General features: G+C 40.7%; 1 protein-coding gene across 1 annotated transcript in view; it reads right to left on the bottom strand.

The window, feature by feature from the left end:
* Positions 1-24: 24 nt before the first annotated feature.
* The window catches only part of IMMT (inner membrane mitochondrial protein), a 52,682-nt gene continuing 29,261 nt past the window's right edge, over positions 25-23,445 (bottom strand). The window contains exons 8-14 of the mRNA XM_060187301.1: positions 21,030-21,133; positions 18,760-18,895; positions 16,497-16,641; positions 13,131-13,354; positions 6,752-6,883; positions 2,733-2,862; positions 25-966 (exon numbers count right to left, since the gene is read on the bottom strand). Coding sequence (XP_060043284.1) covers positions 353-966; positions 2,733-2,862; positions 6,752-6,883; positions 13,131-13,354; positions 16,497-16,641; positions 18,760-18,895; positions 21,030-21,133 — 1,485 coding nt within the window. The 3' untranslated portion in view covers positions 25-352. The remainder of the gene's footprint in view (positions 967-2,732; positions 2,863-6,751; positions 6,884-13,130; positions 13,355-16,496; positions 16,642-18,759; positions 18,896-21,029; positions 21,134-23,445) is intronic.

Genomic DNA, 23,445 nt, shown 5'->3' with positions numbered 1-23,445 from the left:
AGTATTTGTCAAGGGAAAAGCTACTCAGTTTTCATCTTTTTTGTTTTATTTGGTTTGCTCCAAGAGCAAAATCAGTATTAATAGTGATCACAAACATTATTTTGATTGGCTCACAAGCCTGATCAGTAAAACCTGAAAAACAGAAAATGCTACACAAGTTGCAAAGAAAGTATTCCCGGTGTTGACCGACATGATAGCAAGTGGAAATAATATAAATGCAACAGGTGTTAACATTTAGATCAGTACTGTAACCTGCTCATTTCTAGACCATTCTGGGATCCTAATCCAAACCCTTCATATATCACTGTGATTTCCTTTGACATGAAATACTTTACAGAATTCTCCCTAAACCTTACTCTTGCTGTACTTGAGTGGTTCCTATTCCTACGGCGCTGGCATATGCTGTCAGGATTTCCACTATCTGTTTAGTTTCTAGGGTCATTCGGGCTTCCTTCAGCCAGTCCTGTGCCACTCGTCTGGATTCCCCTTTCAGCTGATTGACAAACTTTGCAGCCAGCTCCAGATCACCATGCTCAATGCAATAGGAGGCATATGACAGTAATTTAAATGTATTTAAATCCTCAGGGCTGAGCTCTGCTGGTGGCTTCAGTTGCTGAGGTGGAAACAAAAGCAGGGACTGCAAATAGGAGAGGAAGTATTGATACAAGCTATTTCTTGTTTCATCAATCATTGCTACCCTTTGGGCCAGTTTTTGGACAGCATAGAAACGAACTCTAAGGGTCTCTTCACTGTATACCCCACGGGTCAGGGACTCTGGAGGGATAGCTGCAGTTAAAGTTTGGGCAAATTCACTATCAGAACAGCTGGCTCTGATGGCCTCAACCGCACTACCCAGTGGAACAGTGGGCAGATCTGCAGATGCTGTCTTCATGCTGTACTTTAATGCCTCCACTGACAACCAGAGTTGGTGGGCTTTTCTGGCCTCCTCTTCAGCAACTGCATGACCTAGAGAGTAAAAAGTAAAGAAAAAAAACACTTTTTTTTCTCCCACAATTCAAAGGGACATATGACCCGTCGTATATCCATAGCTGCATTATTTATACAAGCCAAAGATTGGAAGCAGCCTAAATGCCCGTCAGCAGATATATGGCACATATATTCCATAGAATACTACTCTGCAATCAAAAAAGATGATATTGTATCCTCTGAAACAAAATGGAAGGAAGTGAGAGATGATTATGCTCAGTGAAATAAGAGATGAAAGACAACTAACTACCAGATAGTTTCACTCATATGTAGAATCTAGAGATCTGACACACATGGACTGGAATAAGAAAAAAAAAAAAAAGCAAGCAAACTGTTTTTAAGACTTGTGAGAACCACAGTGGATATCTTTGGAAGGTGAGAGGATGGGGATACAGAATTCTGGTGGTGTGTGTGGTATAGAGCAATATACACTATAATTTTATAATCTTGTAGCTTACTATTAATGACAAAGAAAATCAAAAGGTTTTTTTTTTTTTTCTCTCTACCTACCATGCCCTTTTCATATATCAACAACATACTGTGATTAAGTAAAACAAACATGTAGAAGATGGTACCAGAGCACCTCTTGAAAACCTACTCCTAGGGGTGGGGGTAGATAGCATAAAGGTTATGCAAAGAGGTTCCAGAGTCCCGGGTTCAATCCCCTGCACCACCAGAAACCAGAGCTGATCAGTGCTCTGGTTTAAAAAAAAAAAAAAAACACCACTCCCGAGGCCAAATGGTGGCCACGCACCTGGTTGAGCACACAAGTTATACTGCTCAAGGACCCAGGTTCGAGCCCCTGGTCTCTACCTGCAGGGGGAAAGCTTTGCAAGTGGTGAAGCAGTACTGCAGGTGTCTCTCTCTCCCTTCTCTATCACCTCCTTCCCTCTCGATTCCTGACTGTCTCTATCCAGTAAATAAAGATAATGCAAAAAAAAAAAAAAAAAAACACTCCTGGAACTACTTGTTTCTGGCATATTCTTTCCTAAATTGTATCAAGTTTCTTTCTCAAACATTTCTAAAGTGAAGTATATATGATTTAGATACCAAGTTTGTTCTAGCTATCACAGGAAGAGGAAATATATGTGTGCACATGTATCTTAATAGTTTTCCCCCATTTACGTTAGTAAAAATTCTTCATCAAACTATGCTAGGCCTTACCCTCCATGACTCTGGAGAGTAAGCCAGGGTCATAGTGACCATCACATAGTGCATGTGGATATAACCAGCAATGTAGCGTAACAGGTCTTAAAACCTATCTCTTGCCTGTCACTTGAGGTAATTCTTCAAGTTACTGGGGAATAAAATTTTTTTTGCCTCCAGGGTTATTGCTGGGGCTCAGTGCCCACACTACAAATCCACTGCTCCTGGTGGCCATCTTTTTTTTTTTCTTCTACTGCTATTGTTGTTGCTGCTGCTGTTGTTGGATAGGACACAGAGAAATTGAAAGACAGTCGGGGAGAGAAAGACACCTGCAGACCTGCTCCACCACTTTGGAAGCGACCCCCTTGAAGGTGAAAAGCAGAAGGCTCGAACCACAATCCTTGTGCGGGTCCTTGCGCTTCACACTATGTGTACTTAACTCAATGCACTATCCAGCTCCCAAGTTACTGAAATTTACATTTTAAATTTTCTTTAATTCTCACAACTCTTAATCACCAAACATCAAGTCTAAGACATGAAGAATTTATCCTAAGAAGTAGTACTGAGTAAAAAATATCTATAGAGGTCCATGTGCTTACTCTGAACAGCCTGTTCGATTCCTCTCAGTCTGGCATAAGCAGCATTTATATCCAGAGTAAAATTGTCAACTTGTTCTTGACTAAGTCGACGAAACTGTAATTCTTGTTCACCAAGTTTCTCAGACAAGTCCTAAAACAAAACAAAAATGAAGTACAGAAAGAAGTGGTGAGATTTCAATGCCTAGTACTTATTGAGGCATTTCAGGCTTCTAGCAATGCCTTTCTCTAAAAGCCAAGATGGTCAATAAATCTGAGAATGGCTGAGACTCTGCAAGGACAGTCCACATTTTGCATAGACAAGACCTTGGGTATAATCCCTGGCAGTGCATATGATCAGAGCATGGTCTTTCTTTTTTTTTTTTTTTTGCCTCCAGGGTTATTGCCGGGGCTCGGTGCCTGCACCACAAATCCACTGCTCCTGGAGGCCATCTTTTCCCCTTTTGTTCCCCTGGTTGTTTTACCATTGTTCTGGTTATTATTATCGTTATTGATGTCATTGTTGTTGGATAGGACAGGGAGAAATGGAGAGAGGAATGAAAGACAGAGAGGGGGAATGAAAGATAGACACACCTACAGACCTGTTTCACCGCCTGTGAAGCGACTGCCTTGCAGGTGGGGAGCCAGGGGCTCAAACCGGCATTGTTCCTCCAGTCCTTGCACTTTGCGCCACGTGTGCTTTACCCGCTGCGCTACCGCCCGACCCCTGCATGGTCTTTCTTTCATTCACATAGGAAATATATATCTTTTAAAAAAATCTCAACAGTTGCCATGCAACAACATCTACATTATGTGTAAGATTTCAAAATTCTTTATTTTTTTTTCTTTCTTCTTACCTCCAGAGTTATTATTGCTGAGGCTAACTGCCTGCACTACAAATCCACTGCTCCAGGAGGCTATTTTTTTTCCTTTTGTTGCCCTTGTTGTTTATCATTGTTATTATTATTGTTATTGATGTCATTGTTCTTCGATAGGACAGAGAGAAATCAAGAGAGGAGGTGCTCAACAATTTGTTTGGCTTTGTATGTTAACTCTCTTTTTAGCCATCAGGTTCCAGATGCCAGCATGATGCCGACCAGACTTCCCTGGACAGACAACCCCACCAATGTGTCCTGGAGCTCTGCTTCCCCAGAGACCCACCCGACTAGGGAAAGAGAGAGGCAGGCTGGGAGTATGGATCGACCAGTCAACAGCCATGTTCAGTGGGGAAGCAATTACAGAAGCCAGACCTTCAGCCTTCTGCAACCCACAACGACCCTGGGTCCATACTCCCAACGGGTTAAAGAATAGAAAAGCTATCAGTGAAGGGGATGAGATACAGAGATCTGGTGGTGGGAACTGTATGGAGTTGTACCCCTTATTCTACTGTTTTGTTAATGTCTATTTTTTTTTTCTGCCTCCAGAGTTATTGCTGGGGCTCGGTGCTTGCACCACGAATCCACTGCTCCTGGAGGCCATTTTTTTTCCCTTTTGTTACCCTGGTTGTTTTACCATTGTTGTGGTTATTATTATCATTGCTACTGATGTCATTGTTGTTGGATAGGACAGAGAGAAATGGAGAGAGATGAGGAAGACAGAGAGGAGGAGAGAAAGACAGACACCTGCAGACCTGCTTCACCGCCTGTGAAGCAACTCCCAAGCAGGTGGGGAGCGAGGGGCTCGAACCGGGATCCTTACTCCGGCCCCTGCGCTTTGTGCCATGTGTGCTTAACCCACTGTGCTACCACCAGACGCCCAATGTCTCCTTTTTTTAATAAATTTTTTAAAATGTAAAATAAAAAATAAATGTGAGATATTGAAAAAAAAAGAGAGGAGGGGAAGACAAAGGAGGGGAGGGAAAGATAAGACACCTGCAGACCTGCTTCACCGCTTGTGAAGTGACTCCCCTGCAGGTGGGAGGCCAGGGGCTCGAACCAGAATCCCCAATGAGCAACCGCCTGGTCCCCCAGTTTCAAAATTCTTTTTTAAAATATTTATTTATTTATTTATTCATTCCCTTTTGTTGTCCTTGTTGTTTTATTGTTGTAGTTAATATTGTTGTTACTGATGTCGTCATTGTTAGATAGGACAGAGAGAAATGGAGAGAGGAGGGGAAGACAGAGAAGGAGAGAGAAAGATAGACACCTGCAGACCTGCTTCACTGCTTGTGAAGTGACTCCCCTGCGGATGGGGAGCCAGGAGTTCAAACCAGGATCCCCGCTTTGCGCCACATGCACTTAACCCACACTGCACTACCACCTGATTCCCCTCAAAATTCTTGTAGCTCATATCTGATGTATAATTTTCTCCAAAATTGACTGATGAGGCCTAGTAGCACTAGAATTCACTGGAACATGAATCAAAGTCCATTAAAGTGAGATACACACTGCCAACATTTAAAACAAAATAACTGTGTTGTCACCCAAACATAAGTAAATTGTATTCATTCTTCAACTTAAAAGCTTATACATCCATTTTTCTCAGAAAAAGACCAACAAAATAAAATTTTTAGTAAAATATCTTTTCATATTGGCATAAATTTCAATTTCTGGAAGATTACCTTACTTAGAAAAAATCTTATTCCCTTCTTGTAAACAGACAAAATAATAAGTTAACAATTATAAGGGAGCTGAGTGGTAGTGCAGCAGGTTAAGCGCACATGGTACAAAGCGCAAGGACTGGCATGAGGATCCCGGTTATATCCTGCAAGGAGGTCGCTTTGCAAGTGGTGAAGCAAGACTACAGGATCTTTCTCTCCTCCTCTCTTGATTTTTCTCTGTCCTATCCAACAGCAGCTATGCCAACAATAACAATTACAACAAGTCCAATAACAAGAGTGACCAAAAAAAATATGGGAAAAATAGCCTCCAGGAGCAGTGGATTCATGGTGCAGGCACAGAGCCCCACCAATAACCCTGGAGGCAAAAAAAAAAAAAATTATTAATGACATCCTGAGTGAAAACGAATTATGGTTAAATGATGATCTTCTGTGATTACCTCTTGATATAATAACTCAGATATAAAAACTGAGCATGACCACACTATCCACAGAATTTGCTGAGGGAAGAGGCCAGGTGGTGGCAAACCTGTTTAAGCGCTCACATTACAGTGCACAAGCACCTAGGTTCAAGCCCCTGGTCCCCACCTACAGGAGGAAAGCTTGATGAGTGGTGAAGCAGGGCTGAAGGTATCTTTCTGTCTCTCACGCTATCTTCCCCTCCCCTCTCAATTTCTCTGTCTCTATCTAATAATAAATTGTGTGTGTGTGTATGTATGTATGTATATATGTCTGTGTGTATATGTATGTAAAGAATTTGTAGATGGGGAAATGGGACAGTTGCAAGAGACACAAGAGTCAAGTATTACTATCTGCATTCGTAACATGCAACCATACTAACTACAAAATTTTGAAGATTCAAATGACTAGGTTGTATACTAAAAACACATACTTTTGCAGAATTTTGTAGATATACGAAAGCCCCATTGTACCATGACTAGGTACTGTTAGAAATTTTCTTCTTGGGGAGTCGGGCAGTAGCACAGCGGGTTAAGCGCATGTGGCACAAAGCGCAAGGACTGGCTCAAGGTCCTTGCGCAGCAGGGGAGTCGCTTCACAAGCAGTGAAGCAGGTCTGCAGGTGTCTATCTTCCTCTCTCCTTCTCTGTCTTATCCTCCTCTCTCCATTTCTCTCTGTCCTATCCAACAACTACATCAATGGCAACAACAATAATATCTACAACAATACAAAGGACAACAAAAAGACAGTAAATGAGGGGCAAGTCTACAATGACTTATTTCTTAAAAAAAAAAAAAAAAAAAATTCTTCTTCTATATCCCTAAAGAGAATAGCTAATACAGAGAATATTAGAAAGAAAAAAGACTGTTAACAATATAAAGGAGAAGCAGAGGCTAAAGGAACCTGCCACTCTACAGAGTAAGCATAGGCCGCCATGCTGAATCTTGAGGAGATCAAATGACCAGAGAAGTATTATAAACCCCAAATATACAATATACATAAATTTTCTTGAAAACAAAAATCTCACCTGCTCAAATTCATATTTCAGTTCCTGTTCTTGTACCCTAAGGACATCCCGTAAGTGATCAGTATGGGCAGCAGCCTGTCGGCGAAGCTGGGTTCTCATTTCATTTTCCATGGCATCTCTGACTTCATCTACCTGTGAAGTCAAACACAGAAATGATTAATTCTCAACTCTCTGCATATATCTGGGAGAAAAGGACAAGTAACAATGACAGCAACTCCCATGTCCTGAACCCCTGTGATATAACAAAAATATATTATTCTCCATGCTTATATTAATCAGAAAGTTGAGTGCCTGAAGATAGCTGCTCAGTGTCACACAGATGTGGCAAAATCATATATTCTTTTTAATTTTTTTATATTTATTATTTATTTTCCCTTTTTTTGCCCTTGTTGTTTTTCGTTGTTGTTGTAGTTATCATTGTTGTTATTGATGTCATTGTTGTAAGATAGGACACAGAGAAATGAAAAGAGGAGGGGAAGATAGAGAGGGGGAGAGAAAGACACCTGCAGACCTGCTTCACCGCCTGTGAAGCAACTCCCCTGAAGGTGGGGAGCCGGGGGCTCAAACTGGGATCCTTACTCCAGTTCTTGAGATTTGCGCATGTGCGCTTAACCCGCTGCGCTACTGCCCGACTACCAAAATCAAATATTCTTAAAAAGGCTTATCCATCTATTACATATGAAGTTCCACATGAGACAGAGGAGAGAAAAAGAAGCCAGAGGGAGCTTGGGCGGTGGTGCACCAGTTAACACACATAGTACAAAGCACAAGGATCCTGGCTTGCGCCCCAGGTTCCCCACCTGTAGAGGCATCACTTCACAAGCAGTGTATCAGGTCTGCACGTGTCTTTCTCTCCCCCCTCTTAATTTCTCTCTGTCCTGTCCAAGAAAATGGAAAAAAAAAAATGGCCATGAGGAGTAATAGATTCATAGTGCTGGCACAGAGCCCCAGCGATGACCCTAGAGGCAAAAAGAAAGAAAGAAAAAAACCCAGATTTACTCTGGTACATGCAGGACTGGGGACTGAACCAGGAAGCTCAAGCATGTAAGCCAGATACTCTACCAGTTGAGACACTTCCCTAGTCACATTAGATTTCAGATAAATGTTTCCTTGTTTTTCTGTCCCCAAGTTTATAAGTCTTCCATAACACCAGGCTGCTTCTTCAATATAAAACACTTTCATTTGTGGTCTGGGAAATGGCTCAGTGGATAAAACATTGCACTCTCAAGCATGAGGTCCCCGAGTTCAATCCCCAGCAGCACATGCACCAGAGTGGATGTTTGGTATGTTCTCTCTTTCTCTTCCCTATTTTTCTCACTAATAAATAAATATTTAAAAAATAAATATAAAACAAAAATTGTCATTCTCTGGATCATATACTTTTTAAAAAATATCTTTATTGGGGGATTAATGTTTTAGTCGACAGTAAATAAAATAGTTTGTACATGCATAACATTTCTCAGTCTTCCACATAACAATACAACCCCCACTAGGTCCTCTGTCATCCTTTTCCAGGACCTGTACTCTCCCCCTCTCCCCACCCAAGTCTTTTACTTTGGTGCAATACACCAACCATGCACCTTCTTAAGAAGTAAAGAACAGAGGGGCCAGGCGTTGTTGGCACACCTGTTAAGCACACACACTACAATGTGCAAGCCCCTGGTCCCTGCCTGCAGGGGTAAGCTTCACGAGTGGTGAAGCAGAACTGCAGGTGTCTCTCTGTCTCTCTCCCTCTCTACCTTCCTTTCAATTTTTCTGTCTCTATCCAATAATAAACAAATAGAAATTTTAAAGTAAAAAAAAATAATAAGACAATCCAAGATCACAGGAAAAAATATAACTATAAAAACTTGGTAAACAAAAAAAAAAAAAAAAACTTGGTAAACAAGGACAGGAATAAACAGCATAATGGTTATACAAAGAGACTCTCATGCCTGAGGCTCCAAAGTCCCAGGTTCAATTCCCTGTACCACTATAAGCCAGAGCTGAGCAGTGCTCTGATTTAAAAAAAAAAAAAAAAAAGACTTGGTAAACATATTCAGGGGCTGGGAGGTAGCACTGGCAGTGCACACACATAATGTGCAGGGCCTGCAGAGGGAAGCTTCCCAAGTGGTGAAGCAACTCTATAGGTCATATTTTCTCTCTCTCTCTCTCTCTCTCTCTCTCTCCCCACCTCCCCACTATGTCTTCCTTACCTCTAAACCTCGGTGTCTTTCCAAAATAAAGCAATCCAATAAAAAAGCATGTTTACTATAATAAGCTACATGACATTGAGAAAAGGACCTACTCAGGTCTCCAGTTTCTGGGCTAGAGAGACAGCTAACAGAGCAGGAAGCACAACCTGCCATACACACAAGCTTGAACTCCAGTGACATGGGAGGTGCCATGGTACTGGGGCAAGTTCCAGTGCTGTGGTAGCTCTATGTGAACGAAAAACAAGCTTGGGCTTAAAACAGTGACATTTCCCATGTGCAAGGGCCCCAGCTACACACACATACACACATACAATCTCTAATTTCTCATCTGTGAAAAAATTATTTACCCTAAGAATTGTTAACAAAATCAAATCTGGCAATAATTAGACACAGCTTCTTCTAAACAAGGCAACAGAAGCCAAATTAACTAAAAAATGTCAAAAGCTTCTGTCTCTTCTAACAATTAACTGTGGGTTATAGTATAAAGTTTTTAATAAAAAGTATTAATAAAAAAAAAGTACTAAGGGAGTCAGGCGATAGCACAGCAGGTTAAACAAAATGGCACAAAGCACACAGACCAGAGCAAGGATCCTGGTTCGAACCCCCAGGCTCCCCACCTGCAGGGGGGTCCTTTCATAGGCAGTGAAGCAGGTCTGCAGGTGTGTCTGTCTTTCTCTCCCCCACTCTCTTAAGTTCTCTCTGTCCTATCCAAGAACAACATAAATGGCAACAATAATAGTAATGACAACAAGGGCAAGGAAATGGGGGGGGGGGAATGGCCTCCAGGAGCAGTGAATTAAAAACAAAACAAAAAAACACCATCCCCAGTAATGTATGCCTTAGAGCAGTGTGCTGGCTCCCCTCTCTCATTAATAAAGTTTAAAAAAAAAAAAAAAAATATATATATATATATATATATATATATATATAGAGAGAGAGAGAGAGAGAGAGAGAGAGAGAGAGAGGAGCTAGATAGTATAATGGTTATGCAAAGAGACTCTCATGTGTGCGGCTTCAAAGTCCCAGGTTCGTGGTCCAGGAGGTGGAGCAGTGGACAGTGTTGGACTCTCAAGCATGAGGCCCTGAGCACAATCACCGGCAGCACATATACCTGAGTGAAGTCTGATTCTTTCTCTTTCTCCTATCTTTCTCATTAATAAATTAAGAAAAAAAAAAATTTAAGTACCAGGTTTGATCCCTAGTACCACCATAAGCCAAAGTTGAGCAGTGCCCTCATAAAAAAAATAAAGAAAGAAGTATTAATATTATTTGTCAGTGCATAAGGATTTATAAAGCGATAAGAATGTACCAAGCAGTATTCACTCTACACTTGGATGCAATGGTGTTCAAGGCAAACAAACTTCTTGCTCTTGCATGGCATATATTTCAATCAAAGGAACAATCAATAAAGAAACAAAAGGACATCTGAGATTATGACTTTTGTTTTTGTTTTCGTTATGGGGATGAAATACAGGGCCTCATATATATGAAGCAAGCACTTTATAACTGAGTTGCATTCCAGCCTCACATTGGGACATTAGTCTTTAAGGAAATAATCAGAGCAATATAAGACAAAGCAATGTCTTATATTAAAGAGGAACGGTCAGGCTATTTAAGGAAACCAAGTTTAGAACTAAGGTTCATTCTTATTCATTTATTTTATTTTATTTTTCCCTTTTTGTTGCCCTTGTTTTGTTGTTGTTGTTGTAGTTATGGTTGTTTTTGATGATGTTGTTGTTGGATAGGACAGAAAGAAATGGAGAGAGTAGGGGAAGGCAGAGGGGGAGAGAAAGATAGACACCTGCAAACCTGCTTCACTGCTTGTGAATCGACCCACTGAAGGTGGGAAGGAAGGGGCTCAAACCAGGATCCTTATGCTGGTCCTTGCACTTTGTGCCACATGCGCTTAACCCGCTGCACTACCGCCTGACCCCCCCTTATTTGTTTTTAAGGATTTATTTTTAACTCATTTAGTTGATTAGAGCATTGCTCAAATTCTCATTTGTGGTGGTACTGGGGATTGAATCTGGAACTTTGGAACCTCAGGCATGAATGTTATCTGAGTAACCATTATGTTATTTTTCCAATCCCAGAACTAAGGTTCAAAAATAAGAGCAGGAAACAGAACAATAGAGCACCTGCCTTCACTATGTGAGACCCTAGGCTTGATGCTCGGGAACAGATGAGAGAAACAAAGACAAAGGAAGCAGAATTGGAAGGATGGTGGAGCAGTATCTGGCACACTTCCATGTACTGTTCATTTTTGTTTCTCTCCTTTTCTCTCTAATATTTTGTTTTGTTTTTATGAAAGAGGGACAGAGACAGACACCAACCAGAACACTGCTCAGCTCTGGTTTATGATGATGAAGAAGACTGACCCTGGGAGTTTAGAGCCTCAGGCATGAAAGTCTTCTTATATAGCCATTATATTGTCTCCTTGCCCTCACTTTTTCATTTAAAAAAAAAAAAACACTAAGTCATATAAAACATTTTTCTAATTAAAAAATAAATAAAAGGGAAACAAACAAACAAATAAATAAATAAATAAAAGGATGCAGAACAACACATAAAGCAGAGCAGAGACCTTAGAACAAAAGACAAAGTCAAGGCACCAAAAACAATCCTGTGGAACCTGGAAAAGTGAAATGAAAGGAAGCCCGGCTCACAGCAAGCAGGAATCAAATCAAAGAAGTCTAGATTTTACACTAAATGCACTGAGCATTCAAGGAAGAATTATCAACAGCATAATGTCTGTCTGGCCAGCATATATATATTTTATAATGATCATTTGCCTGTGTAATAGACAAGAAAGGTGAATATAAAAACAGATGATACTAAGGGAGTCAGGCTGTATAGCTCAGCAGGTTAAGTGCAAGAGGCGCAAAGCGCAAAGACCAGTGTAGGGATCCCAGTTCAAGACCCCGGCTCCCCAACTGCAGGGAAGTTGCTTCACAAGTAGTGAAGCGGGTCTGCACGTGTCTGTCTTTCTCTCCCCCTCTGTCTTCCCCTCCTCTCTCCATTTCTCTCCATTTCATTGTCCTATCTAACAACGATGACAACAATAATAACTACAACAATAAAACAAGGGCAACAAAAGGGAATAAATTAATTAAAAAAAGAAAACAGATACTTTAGCTAAGGCATAATAATAAAAAGTGAGCAATTTGTCATATACATTGGATATAGAACTTGTAGGGTCTGCCAACAGCTGGATTTGAAAACTGACAGAACAATTAAGCACAATTTCTGGCTTAGAACTGGGTAGAGGAAGGCTTATTTGGAAGAAAACAAGTAGCCAGCGGGTGGCTCACTTGGGTAAACACACACATTACCATGCATGAGGACCCAGGTTCAAGCCCTCAGTCCCCACCTACAACGGGGAAGCTTCATGAGTAGTAAAATAGTATGGCAGATGTCTCTCTTTCTCCTTATCTCCTCCCCCTTCCACCTCCATTTTTCTCTGTCTCTATTCAACAAATACATAAAATATTTTTTAAATAAAAAAAAAAAAAACACTGAATTTAGAGCAACATTGAAAGTCTAGCTGGTGACATCAAGCTAATTAATGAATAAACGGGAGTCGGGTGGTAGCACAGAGGGTTAAGCACAGGTGGTGCAAAGCACAAGGACCAGCGTTAAGAATCCTGGTTCGAGCCCCTGGCTCCGCACCTGGAGTCGCTTCACAGGTGGTGAAGCAGGTCTGCAGGTGTCTATCTTTCTCTCCCCCTCCTCTATCCATTTTTCTCTGTCCTATCTAATAACGACAACACCAACAACAATATCTACAACGACAATGAAAAAAAAAAAAGGGCAACAAATGGGAAGATAAATGAATAAATATTAATTTTTTTTAATTAATGAACAAGCACCTGAAACCAAGACAGTAGTCACAACTAGCAATACAGATATCTCAGTGATTAAACTTCAAAGACAGAATTAGCCAAGAGCCAATTAGAACCAATTAATTTTAGCATGAATATATATATATGATTTGTTTTGTTTACCAGAGCCCTGCTCAGCTCTGGCTTATGATGGTTCTGGGACTTTGGAGCCTCTGGCATGAGAGTCTCTTTGAATAACCATTAAGCAATCTACACTCCTAGACATGCACTCTTCTAGATGAGGCACTTCCCAAGCTCCTCAGTTCACTTTAAATGAGGAAAAATTGATGTCATTGCTTCTACCTTTTTATCCTGCTCAGCCTGTATTTCACTTCTGTGATGTTCTAATGCTTTTGCCACTGCCGAATCAAATGCCCGCCTTTCTTCCAGCTTTTGTTTTTCCAAAGCTAATGCAATGTGCTGTTTCTCTGTGGCTTTCTGTTGTGCCAGTTCCTTGTTTAGCTGGTCAATGCGGCGATGTGCATGAGCAATCAGGGAGTTCAAATCATCTGTAGACAGTTTATCAGCTAAACATAAGACATTAACCATTAGTGAGTTCACCAAAATTACAAACCTACAGGATAGCTTGCTTTGATTGCTTGTAATTTAAATAGACATAAAGAAAAACACAACATAGCTAACATTTGAAAAAAGATAGTCATGATTTTTCCAATAAACAATATTTAAAAGGTTAAGGATTATGATTCTAATAGCAAAATACAGAATATGTTTATTACACGTACTATATGATAAATGATTAAATTCTGCAATAGGTTGAAAAAAATTCTTAAAAGAGGGTGTCAGAGATTTATTGGCCAAATTTAACCTGTGGAGGGTCAACCAGTAGAACATGCACATTAACCTGTGGGAGGAACCAGCTTCAAGTCTCTGGTCCCCACCTACAGTTCACCGACTGCGGAGCACTGCTTCAGGTATCTCTCTGCTCCTCTCTCTGTGTGTCTCATCATCAACTAAATATTGTTATTTATAACAATAAAACAAATGAAATGGCCGTTATACAGGATGAGCCCTAGAGATAATCCTGGTGGTAAATGAAAAAGTCAAAAGTAAAATAAAAATTTAACTTGAGTAGTTACCTCAATTCAAATATATCAACTGCAAACACACACTGTATGAAGCAACAGGGATATCTGAACACTAAATAGTCATTTGATCACATCAAAAAGCTATTGTTGTGAGTCTGATTTTTCTTTTGTTATTGTTCTTGTAATTATTGTTGGATAGGAGACAGAAATCGAGAGAGGAGGGGAAGATAAGGGGAGAGAAAGACACCTGCAGACCTGCTTTACCGCTTGCTAAGTGACCCCTTCCCCCTGCAAGTGGGGAACCGGGGCCTCTAACCAGGATCCTTTTGCGCTGGTGCATTCACTTCATACTATGTACACTTAACCCACTAATGCCCAGTCCCAAGTATAATTATTTTTTATAAAGCATATTAAAAGTATTTATAAAATGAAAGGATGTGATATTTTGAATTCTGCTCTAGCACATACAGGGGAATAAGTGAGACTAACTTAAACATCTACTGAGATTGCAAAGTTGAGCAATGGGACCTGGGAGTGAATTATAATTTTATTTATGTCATGGAGTTTAGTATTAAAAAGTAGAAACACGGCAGTCGGGCTGTAGCACAGCGGGTTAAGCGCAGGTGGCGCAAAGCACAAGGACCGGCATAAGGATCCCGGTTCGAACCCCGGCTCCCCACCTGCAGGGGAGTTGCTTCACAGGCGGTGAAGCAGGTCTGCGGGTGTCTATCTTTCTCTCCCCCTCTGTCTTCCCCTCCTCTCTCCGTTTCTCTCTGTCCTATCCAACAATAACGACAACAACAATAATAACTACAACAATAAAACAACAAGGGCAACAAAAGGGAATAAATAAAATAAAATAAAAAGTAGAAACACACAAATACACATATCACACACATGCATGTATGCAAGTCTACAGAGTTCTATTCAGTTCAAGGATGCCCCAAAAATATCCAAAGTATATGAGGTTACATGTAACAATTCTAGTTTATAATATTCAGATGGTTTAATATAAAAGTTAAAGACAGAACAAATATTCACTCTTTAGAGACTCAGAAAACATTTAAATATAAAACACATATAATTACTCACCTAAGTCAGAAATATCTACAAAGAAAAAAAAAATCTTAAGTTATTGATCATTAAGTAGGAATATCCAGAAAGAAACAAGAAAACAAACGACTTTCAGAAAGAACATAATATTGAAAAACAAAATATTGGTCTACTTCGTAAAAATTTAATATAAATCCAGGTAAACTAGAACAGGTTATATAAAATAAGCCATCAGACTCAATTTATTTCTGCTTAAGTAATAAACTTGACTTTTACAAAGAAACTACCTTTTTCCCCCAGAGGACTGTCAATTCTGGTTTACAGTGGTACTAGTTATTAAACCTGGGAACTTAAGAGCCTCAGGCATAACCTTATACTATCTTCTTTTTTAATAAATCATTTTTGATTATTTATTTGTTATTGGATAGAGACAGAGAAATTGAGAGAAGATGGGGAGATAGAGAAGGTAAGAGACAGAAAGACGGGAGTCGGGCTGTAGCGCAGCGGGTTAAGCGCAGGTGGCGCAAAGCACAAGGACCGGCATAAGGATCCCGGTTAGAACCCCGGCTCCCCACCTGCAGGAGAGTCGCTTCACAGGCGATGAAGCAGGTCTGCAGGTGTCTATCTTTCTCTCCTCCTCTCTGTCTTCCCCTCCTCTCTCCATTTCTCTCTGTCCTATCCATTTCTCTCTGTCCTATCCAACAATGACAACAACAATAATAACTATAACAATAAAACAATAAGGGCAACAAAAGGGAATAAATAAATAAAATAAATATTTTTTTTAAAAAAGAGAGACAGAAAGACACGTGCAGACATGTTTCACCACTTGTGAAGCTTTCCCCCTGTAGGTGGGAACCAGGGGGCTTGAACTTGGGTCCTTGCACACTTTGATGTGTGTACTTAACCAGGTGCACCACTGCCTGCCTCCCCTTATACTATCTACCTGCCCCACAAATATTTGAAGTTTTTTTTTTACATGTTTATGAGAAAGATAGGAGAGAGAGAACCAGACATGTGCTACTGAGGATTGAACTCAGAACTTCATGCTTGAGAGTTCAGTACTTTACCTACTGCGCCAGCTCCTGAACCACCCCCACAAACATTTTTTAAAGTTACCAAAGGTTCTGGATTATACTACATATAAATATTCTATCAAATTCAAGGTCAAAAAGTCACTCTCATTCACTTGAGTTCCAAACAGTTTTTGGTCATCACTAGAGATTCAATACTCTAGGACAGCTTTACTTCACCTTCAGATAGAAAGAGACAGAGAGAAAGATACCATAGCACCAAAGCTTTCCTCAGTGTGACTAATGACCAGGCTCAAAACTGGCTTGTGCTCAAGACAAAGCAAATGCACTATCCAAGTGAGCTATCTCACTGGCTATTTATTTATTTTAAAGTAGAAGAGACCAGAGTGGAACTGTGGATTATGGAACCATGTCAGGCAGGATTAAAGCTATGGAAGTATTGACATTGGTGTGTCACTTGACTATGACAAGTGGCTCTGTACCCAATGAGATAAGTATGCCTGAGAAATAAGCACACACACACACAGTCACAGCACTTCCATGGTACTTACTCATTCCTTTCCACCCCGGCAGGACATCAGGAGTAATACTGTCTAATTCTCGCTTAAAGTCATCCCGAGCTTTGACCACTAACTCATGATACTGAGATACAACTTTAGCTTCAGATTGAGCTGCTTGCACCTGAACAAAAACAAAGAATATGCAGTTAAACTGAACAAATACCAAAGAACAGAAGGAATTAATGATATATGATTTTCTCTAAGCAATATGTATGTAGAAACCTAAAGCTCAGAGAAACATAGAACTTGTCTTTGACTCCTCCAGATTCTTACTAATAACACCAAAAAAAAAAGCTTTCCTCCTCTTGGGTCACAGGAAACTACTCAAACAGACTACACAAATGTAGACAGACCTGCTACAAAATAGACCATTTCATAAGTGATCAAAATGTTACCTATTATAAAAAGTATCAATAATATTTAACAATTCATTCTGTATCCAAAGCAAGACTTTTAATAAATAGTATTCTTACTAGACCAAAGAGGATATATGCTAGGAATCCTTTTAATTTGCTGTATTCTTTAAATTCTTTGACTACACAATGCTTATACCAAAAAAAAAAAAAAAAAAAAAAAAATTTCCATGCCTAAGACTCTTAAGATCTCAGGTTCAATCCTCAGCACCACAAGCCAGAGCTGAGCAATGTTCTGGTCTCTGGCTCTTACTCTTTCACCCTACATCTCTCTCATTAAAGCAAATAAAATAGGGGGCCAGGCAGTGGCACAGTCAGTTAAGCATACACTATAGGGTGTCCAAAGACCTGGGTTTGAACCCCTAATTCCCACCTGCAAAGGGCAAGCTTCATAAGCAGTGAAGCAGATCTGCTGGTGTCTCTTTCTCTCTATTTCTCTCTCTCCTATCTAGTAGTAAATAAATATATAAATAAAATACCAAAAAGCAGTGGATTCATCGTGCAGGCACCAAGCCCCAGGAATAACTCTGGTGGCAGGGAAAGCCAACAAAATAATTAAAGAATATCCATTTAAAAAATAATTGTAAATCCTTTGATGAAAAGGATTATATATAAAAACTTTTTTTTCTTTTTATTTATTTACTGGATAGTGACAGAAATTGAGGGGGGGTGGGAGATAGAGAGGGAGAGAGACAGAGAGACACTTGCAGCCCTGCTTCACCACTCGTGAAGCTTTCCCTCTGCAGGTGGGGGCCAGGGCTTGAACCTGGGTGCTTGTGAACTGTAATGTACATGCTCAACCAGGTGTTCCACTGCCTGGCTCCTATACAAAAACTTTTAAATAGCTGAGACAGGAGGCTGGGCAGTGGTGTACCAGTTGGGTGCATATATTATAATGCACAAGGACCCGGGTTCCAGCTCCCAGTCTCCATATGCAGTTGGGAAACTTCCTAAATGGTGAAGCAAGTGGAGTTGTGGGTCTCTCCTCTCCCTCCCCCTTCTCTGACTCTATCCAAATAAGCAAATACAATGTTTTTAAAAAGAATTTGAAAATATATATACAGTTCAAGCCCCTGGTCCTCACATGCAGGGGGAAAACTTCACAAGTGGTGAAGCAGGGCTGCAGATGTCTCTCTGTCTCTCTCCCTCTCTATCTCCCCTACCCCTCAATTCCTCTCTGTCTCTATCCAATAGTAAGTAAATAAATAAAAATTAAAAAATTAAAAAGGGGAGTCGGGCTGTAGCGCAGCGGGTTAAGCGCAGGTGGCGCAAAGCACAAGGACCGGCATAGGGATCCCGGTTCAAACCCCGGCTCCCCACCTGCAGGCAAGTCGCTTCACAGGCGGTGAAGCAGGTCTGCAGGTGTCTATCTTTCTCTCCTCCTCTCTGTCTTCCCCTCCTCTCTCCATTTCTCTCTGTCCTATCCAACAATGACAACAACAATAATAACTACAACAATAAAACAACAAGGGCAACAAAAGGGAATAAATAAATAAATAATAAATATTTAAAAAAAAAAAAAGACTTTAAAAAAAAAGTGGTCTGGGAGATGACACAGTGGATAAAGCATTGGATTCTCAAGTACATGGTCTCAAGTTCAATTCCTGGCAGCACATGTACCAGAGTGTTATCTAGTTCTTTCTCTCTCTCTCCACATATCTTTCTCATGAGTAAATCAATTCTAAAAAAAAAAAGGAAAGAAAGAAAATTAAATGGAAAAAAATGACTATGACTGCTGGGAGTATTAATATAGGCAATAAGCCCAGCAATATCCTGTATACCAAAGGGGGGGGAGAAGGGGGTGACCTAAGATCTAAGAAACACACCTTCTGGACCATATTATCCAGATCAACAATCATGGTATGAAGTTTCCCTTCTGCTGCAGTGATATGAGATTTGGCCCCAGCAACCTCTTCTTTCTTTGCATGTTCAATTACTTGTTTCATCTTCTCTAACTCTTCTCTAGAAACCAATAAAACAAAATAAAGATTTAATATTAGTCCTTGTTTTTATTCAGGACAATACACACACCATTATTCAGTCTATAAAAACATACATAAAAAAAAATACTTAATGCTTTTCCATAGTCAACAGGCAGAGTTTTCTTCACCAACAACTGAAAATACCTCGAAATTAGATTTACTTAAATGAATCAGAAGTATATGGTATAAAGAGGAAAACATGAGATACTGAAAAAGAAAGCAGAATCATCTTCCAAATCGGTCTCTATTTTTCTCTTCTATGGGGGTTACAGGTAATTCATGAGAATATCTGGCATAGTGCTGGCCACATCAAAAGAAGAAAGGATTAGTCTGACTTCTTGGCAGATGAGAGTTGACTCAGGTAAAAGCAAGGAAGGAAGCCAAAGAGCTCCTGGAGCAAACAGTGAAGTGTGAGGGCCCTCACAACCCTGAGTATTTCACAGGCCAGACAACTGTGGTCTACTACTACAAAAGACACAGCTCAGAGCCCTGACTCACCATCTGCGAGTGTGAACACAGTGCCTTACATCCCTAAAAGCTATGTTAGCTTTATTAAAAGACTTCTGTCAACAGTAAACTATCATGCAAAAAAAAGACAAGCAAAATTCTGAATGATAAATAATGAACCATATATTGATGAAGACTTTAAAGCAAGTTCCTATCAATAGAAACTGTATTCAGTTTGGTTGCTTGATCTTAATTTAAGTCAACTTTCAGGAATCAAAGTCACGGTCAAGGAAGCACAAACTAGACCTACTGAATACTGTTCATGCCTGAGGCTCCAAAGTCCCAGGTTCAACTCCCCACACCAATATAAGCCAAAGCTGAGCAGTGCTCTGGTAAAAAATTAATAAATAGGGAGTCGGGCAGTAGCACAGCAGGTTAAGTGCAGCAGGTTAAGCACAGGTGGCACAAAGCGCAAGGACAGGTGTTAAGGATCCCGGTTTGAGTCCTGGCTCTCCATCTGCAAGGGAGTCGCTTAACAAGCAGTGAAGCAGGTCTGCAGGTGTCTATCTTTCTCTCCCCCTGTCTTCCCCTCCTCTCATCAATTCTCTCTGTCCTATCCAACAAGAATGACATCAATAACAACAATAAAACAAGGGCAACAAAAGGGAATAAATATCAAATAGTGAAACACAGAGATATCTGCAGCATGCTTCACAATTCTGACCACCCTGCAGGAGGGAATCACAAGCTTGAAGCTGGGTCCTTGTACATTATAACATGTTGCTCAGCCCTGACTCTTGAATTCTTCCAAAACGACTCAAACTGTAGGGACTGGATGGTGACACACCCTGTTGAGCACACATATCAGTGTGCAAAGTCCATGGTTCAAGCTCCTTGTCCCCACCTTGGAGGGAGGGGGGTTGTGGATGGCGGATGGCTTCACAAGTAGTGACATAATGCTGCAGGTGTCTCTCTCTTCCTATCTCCCCCTCCACCTCTCAATTTCTCTCTGTCCTATCAAATAAAAATGGGGAAAAAAAATGCTAACTACTCAAACTATTCCAAAAAATCTTAAATATAGAAGAATCTAGAGAGTCAGGCAGTACTGCAGCGGGTTATGCACACAGGGCACAAAGCGCAAGGATCAGAGTAAGGATCCAGGTTCGAGCCCCCAGCTCCCCCAACTGCAGGGGAGTCACTTCACAGGCGGTGAAGCATGTCTGCAGGTGTCTATCTTTCTCTTCCCCTCTCTCTTCCCCTCCTCTCTCCATTTCTCCCTGTCCTAATAATGACAATCAATAACAACAACTACAACAACAATAACAAAAAAAAAGGGGCATCAAAAGGGAAAATAAATTAAAAAAAAAAAAAATATATATATATATATAGCAAAATCTTAGTAAATATATAGATACATCACTCAGGTAATAATTCAAAAACAAAATTACTGCAAAACCCTTAATGCAGGTTTCTGCCAAACTTATTTTGTCCAAATTGTACTTATTTCTTCTCCTTTCAAACCTGTGTGTGCCTGATAACAACACAAATCAAGTACGCATGGAGAGGGGACACTTCTCTCTTCTTTTCACACAGTTCATAAAAGAAAAGTCAGCCCAGATAAAGCCACCAGGAGACCCGAATTACTTGGAAAGTCCATGAGTAATTACTTGGCTTTGAGAAGGGCATCCGCAGCCTCGTCTACGGCCTTCCTGCGCTCCTTCAATGCACCCTCCACTGTGCGCCACTGGGCTGACTTCTTCTCACACACAGTCTAAACAAGAAGTTTAAATTAGGAAATATAAGTAAATGCTATTACAGTCACAGGGTTAAATAAGTCAACACACTAAATGCAGAAACAAATATCATTAAATTAAAAAACTACATCTATTATTATCTCTCATGAGAAAGAACCCTTCACCTAGTGTTCATGGTCAAACTCAAAATAAGTCACAAACCATTACCCGCCAATCATCCCCTTCTACCAAATAAAATGTGTGTCCTAGTAGTAACCCGATTTGCCATGCATGCCCCTCAAATCCAGGTCCGACCCCACATTAGAGAGAGGAAGCTTCAGTGTATTTCCCTTTCTCTCTCAGTCTCTTGTCTGTGGTAGTGAAGCCTCAGAGATGAAATAACAAACTTGTGTCCTAGAGCATATAACCATTTTTTTATTTTAACTTTATTTATCTGATAGAACAAGAGAGAAATTGAAAGGGAGGAGAGATAGAGAGGGAGAGATACAGAGAGATACCTGCAGCCCTGCAGCCCTGCTTCACCACTCATGAAGCCTTCCCCCTGTAAGGTGGGGACCAGGGCCTTGAACCTGAGTCCTTGTGCATGGTAACACATATACTTAACCAGGTGAACTATCACCCAGCCCCATATAACCATTTTCTAAGGAGAATTATCTTTTTAGATGATGCTCAAAAGGAAATACAGGAGCTGGAGGGTGGCGCATATATCACCCGGGTTCAAGCCCCCACTCTCCACCTGTGTGTGTGTGGGAGCACACTTCATGAGTGGTGAAACAGGTTTGCTAGTGTGTCTCTCTGTATCTCTCTCTCTCTCTCTCTCTCCCTTTCCTCTCAATTTCTCTCTGTCCTGTCCTACCAAGTATTACAGGAAAAAAAGGGGGGGGGGGATGGCCTCTGGGAGCAGTGGATTCATAGTGCTGGCACCAAGCCCCAGCAATAACCCTGGTGGCAAAATAAAAAAAAAATAAGAAAAAGTTAATATGAATAGAAACTTTGTGACCCAGGAGGAGGCACACAGACCAAGGGTAGGACTCTCTACCATGAAGTCCTGAGTTTAATCCCCAACACCACATGTGCCAGAGTGATGCTCTGATTCTACACCCCCCCACATCATCAATCACAGTAACTTGCAATGAATTATATTTGCTGATTTAATCACTCTTCGATGAATCACTGATATAATTTCCTTTTTTTTTTTTCTGCACAGCTCTGGCTTATGGTGGTACTGGGGATTGAAACTGGGATTTTGGAGGTGCAGGAATAAGAGTCTCTTTGCATAACCATTATACTATCAACCCCTGACATAAGCTTCTTAATTTGCTGGTCTGCTAAAATTAAACTTCAAGGATAAGTAGAAAGTTTACACATATATACGAACCTTACACTTCCAAAACACTATTATAAAGAATGGCTATCCCAAATTTATCATCAAAGAAAGAAAAGAGAGGGGGAGGGGGAGAGAGGGGCAAGAAGAATGCAAGCCTCCTAGAGCTGGGAGACAGCTTGCTATGCATAAGGCACTGACATAAGAGTCTTGGGACCACATCACAACACTGACTGCACTGACAAAAGCATGGATGATGGGACGGTGCCCTGGTGTCTCTCTCTCTCTCTCTCTCAAATACAGAATAAGGGTGCCAGGTGGTGACACAGTGAGTTAAGCACACATGACACAAAGTGCAAGAACAAGCAAAAAGATTCTGGTTCAAGCACCCAAGAATGGGGGGGGGGGGGTTGGAGGGATGGGGGGAGTTAATTCACAAGTGTTATCTGTCTCTCCTCTGTGTTCCCTTCTTCTCTCAATTTCTCTGTCCTATCCAACAACAATGACAACAATAACAACAATACTAACAACAGGAGTCGGGCAGTAGCCAAAGGGTTAAGTGCACGTGACGTAAAGCGCAAGGATATGGTAAGGATCCCAGTTCAAGCCCCCAGCTTCCCACCTGTGGGGGGGGGGGGGTCGCTTCACAAGCGGTGAAGCAGGTCTGCAGGTGTCTATCTTTCTCTACCCCTCTGTCTTCCTCTCCTCTCTCCATTTCTCTCTGTCCTATCCAAGAACAACGACATCAATAACAACAACAATAATAACTACAACAATAAAAAAAGGGCAACAAAAAGGGAATAAATAAATATTTTTAAAAATAATAATAATAATACGGTTCAAGCCCCCGGCTCCCACCTGCAGGGGAGTCGCTTCACAGGCGGTGAAGCAGGTCTGCAGTTGTCTATCTTTCTCTCTCCCTCTATGTTTTCCCCATCTATCTCCATTTCTCTCTGTCCTATCCAACAACAATGACATCAACAACAATAAACAACTACAACAACA

The sequence above is a fragment of the Erinaceus europaeus genome, chromosome 3, assembly GCF_950295315.1.
Source record: "Erinaceus europaeus chromosome 3, mEriEur2.1, whole genome shotgun sequence".
NCBI lineage: Eukaryota > Metazoa > Chordata > Mammalia > Eulipotyphla > Erinaceidae > Erinaceus > Erinaceus europaeus.
The sequence above is the reverse complement of the archived record's forward strand: the minus strand, read 5'-3'. Positions and strand labels throughout refer to the sequence as shown.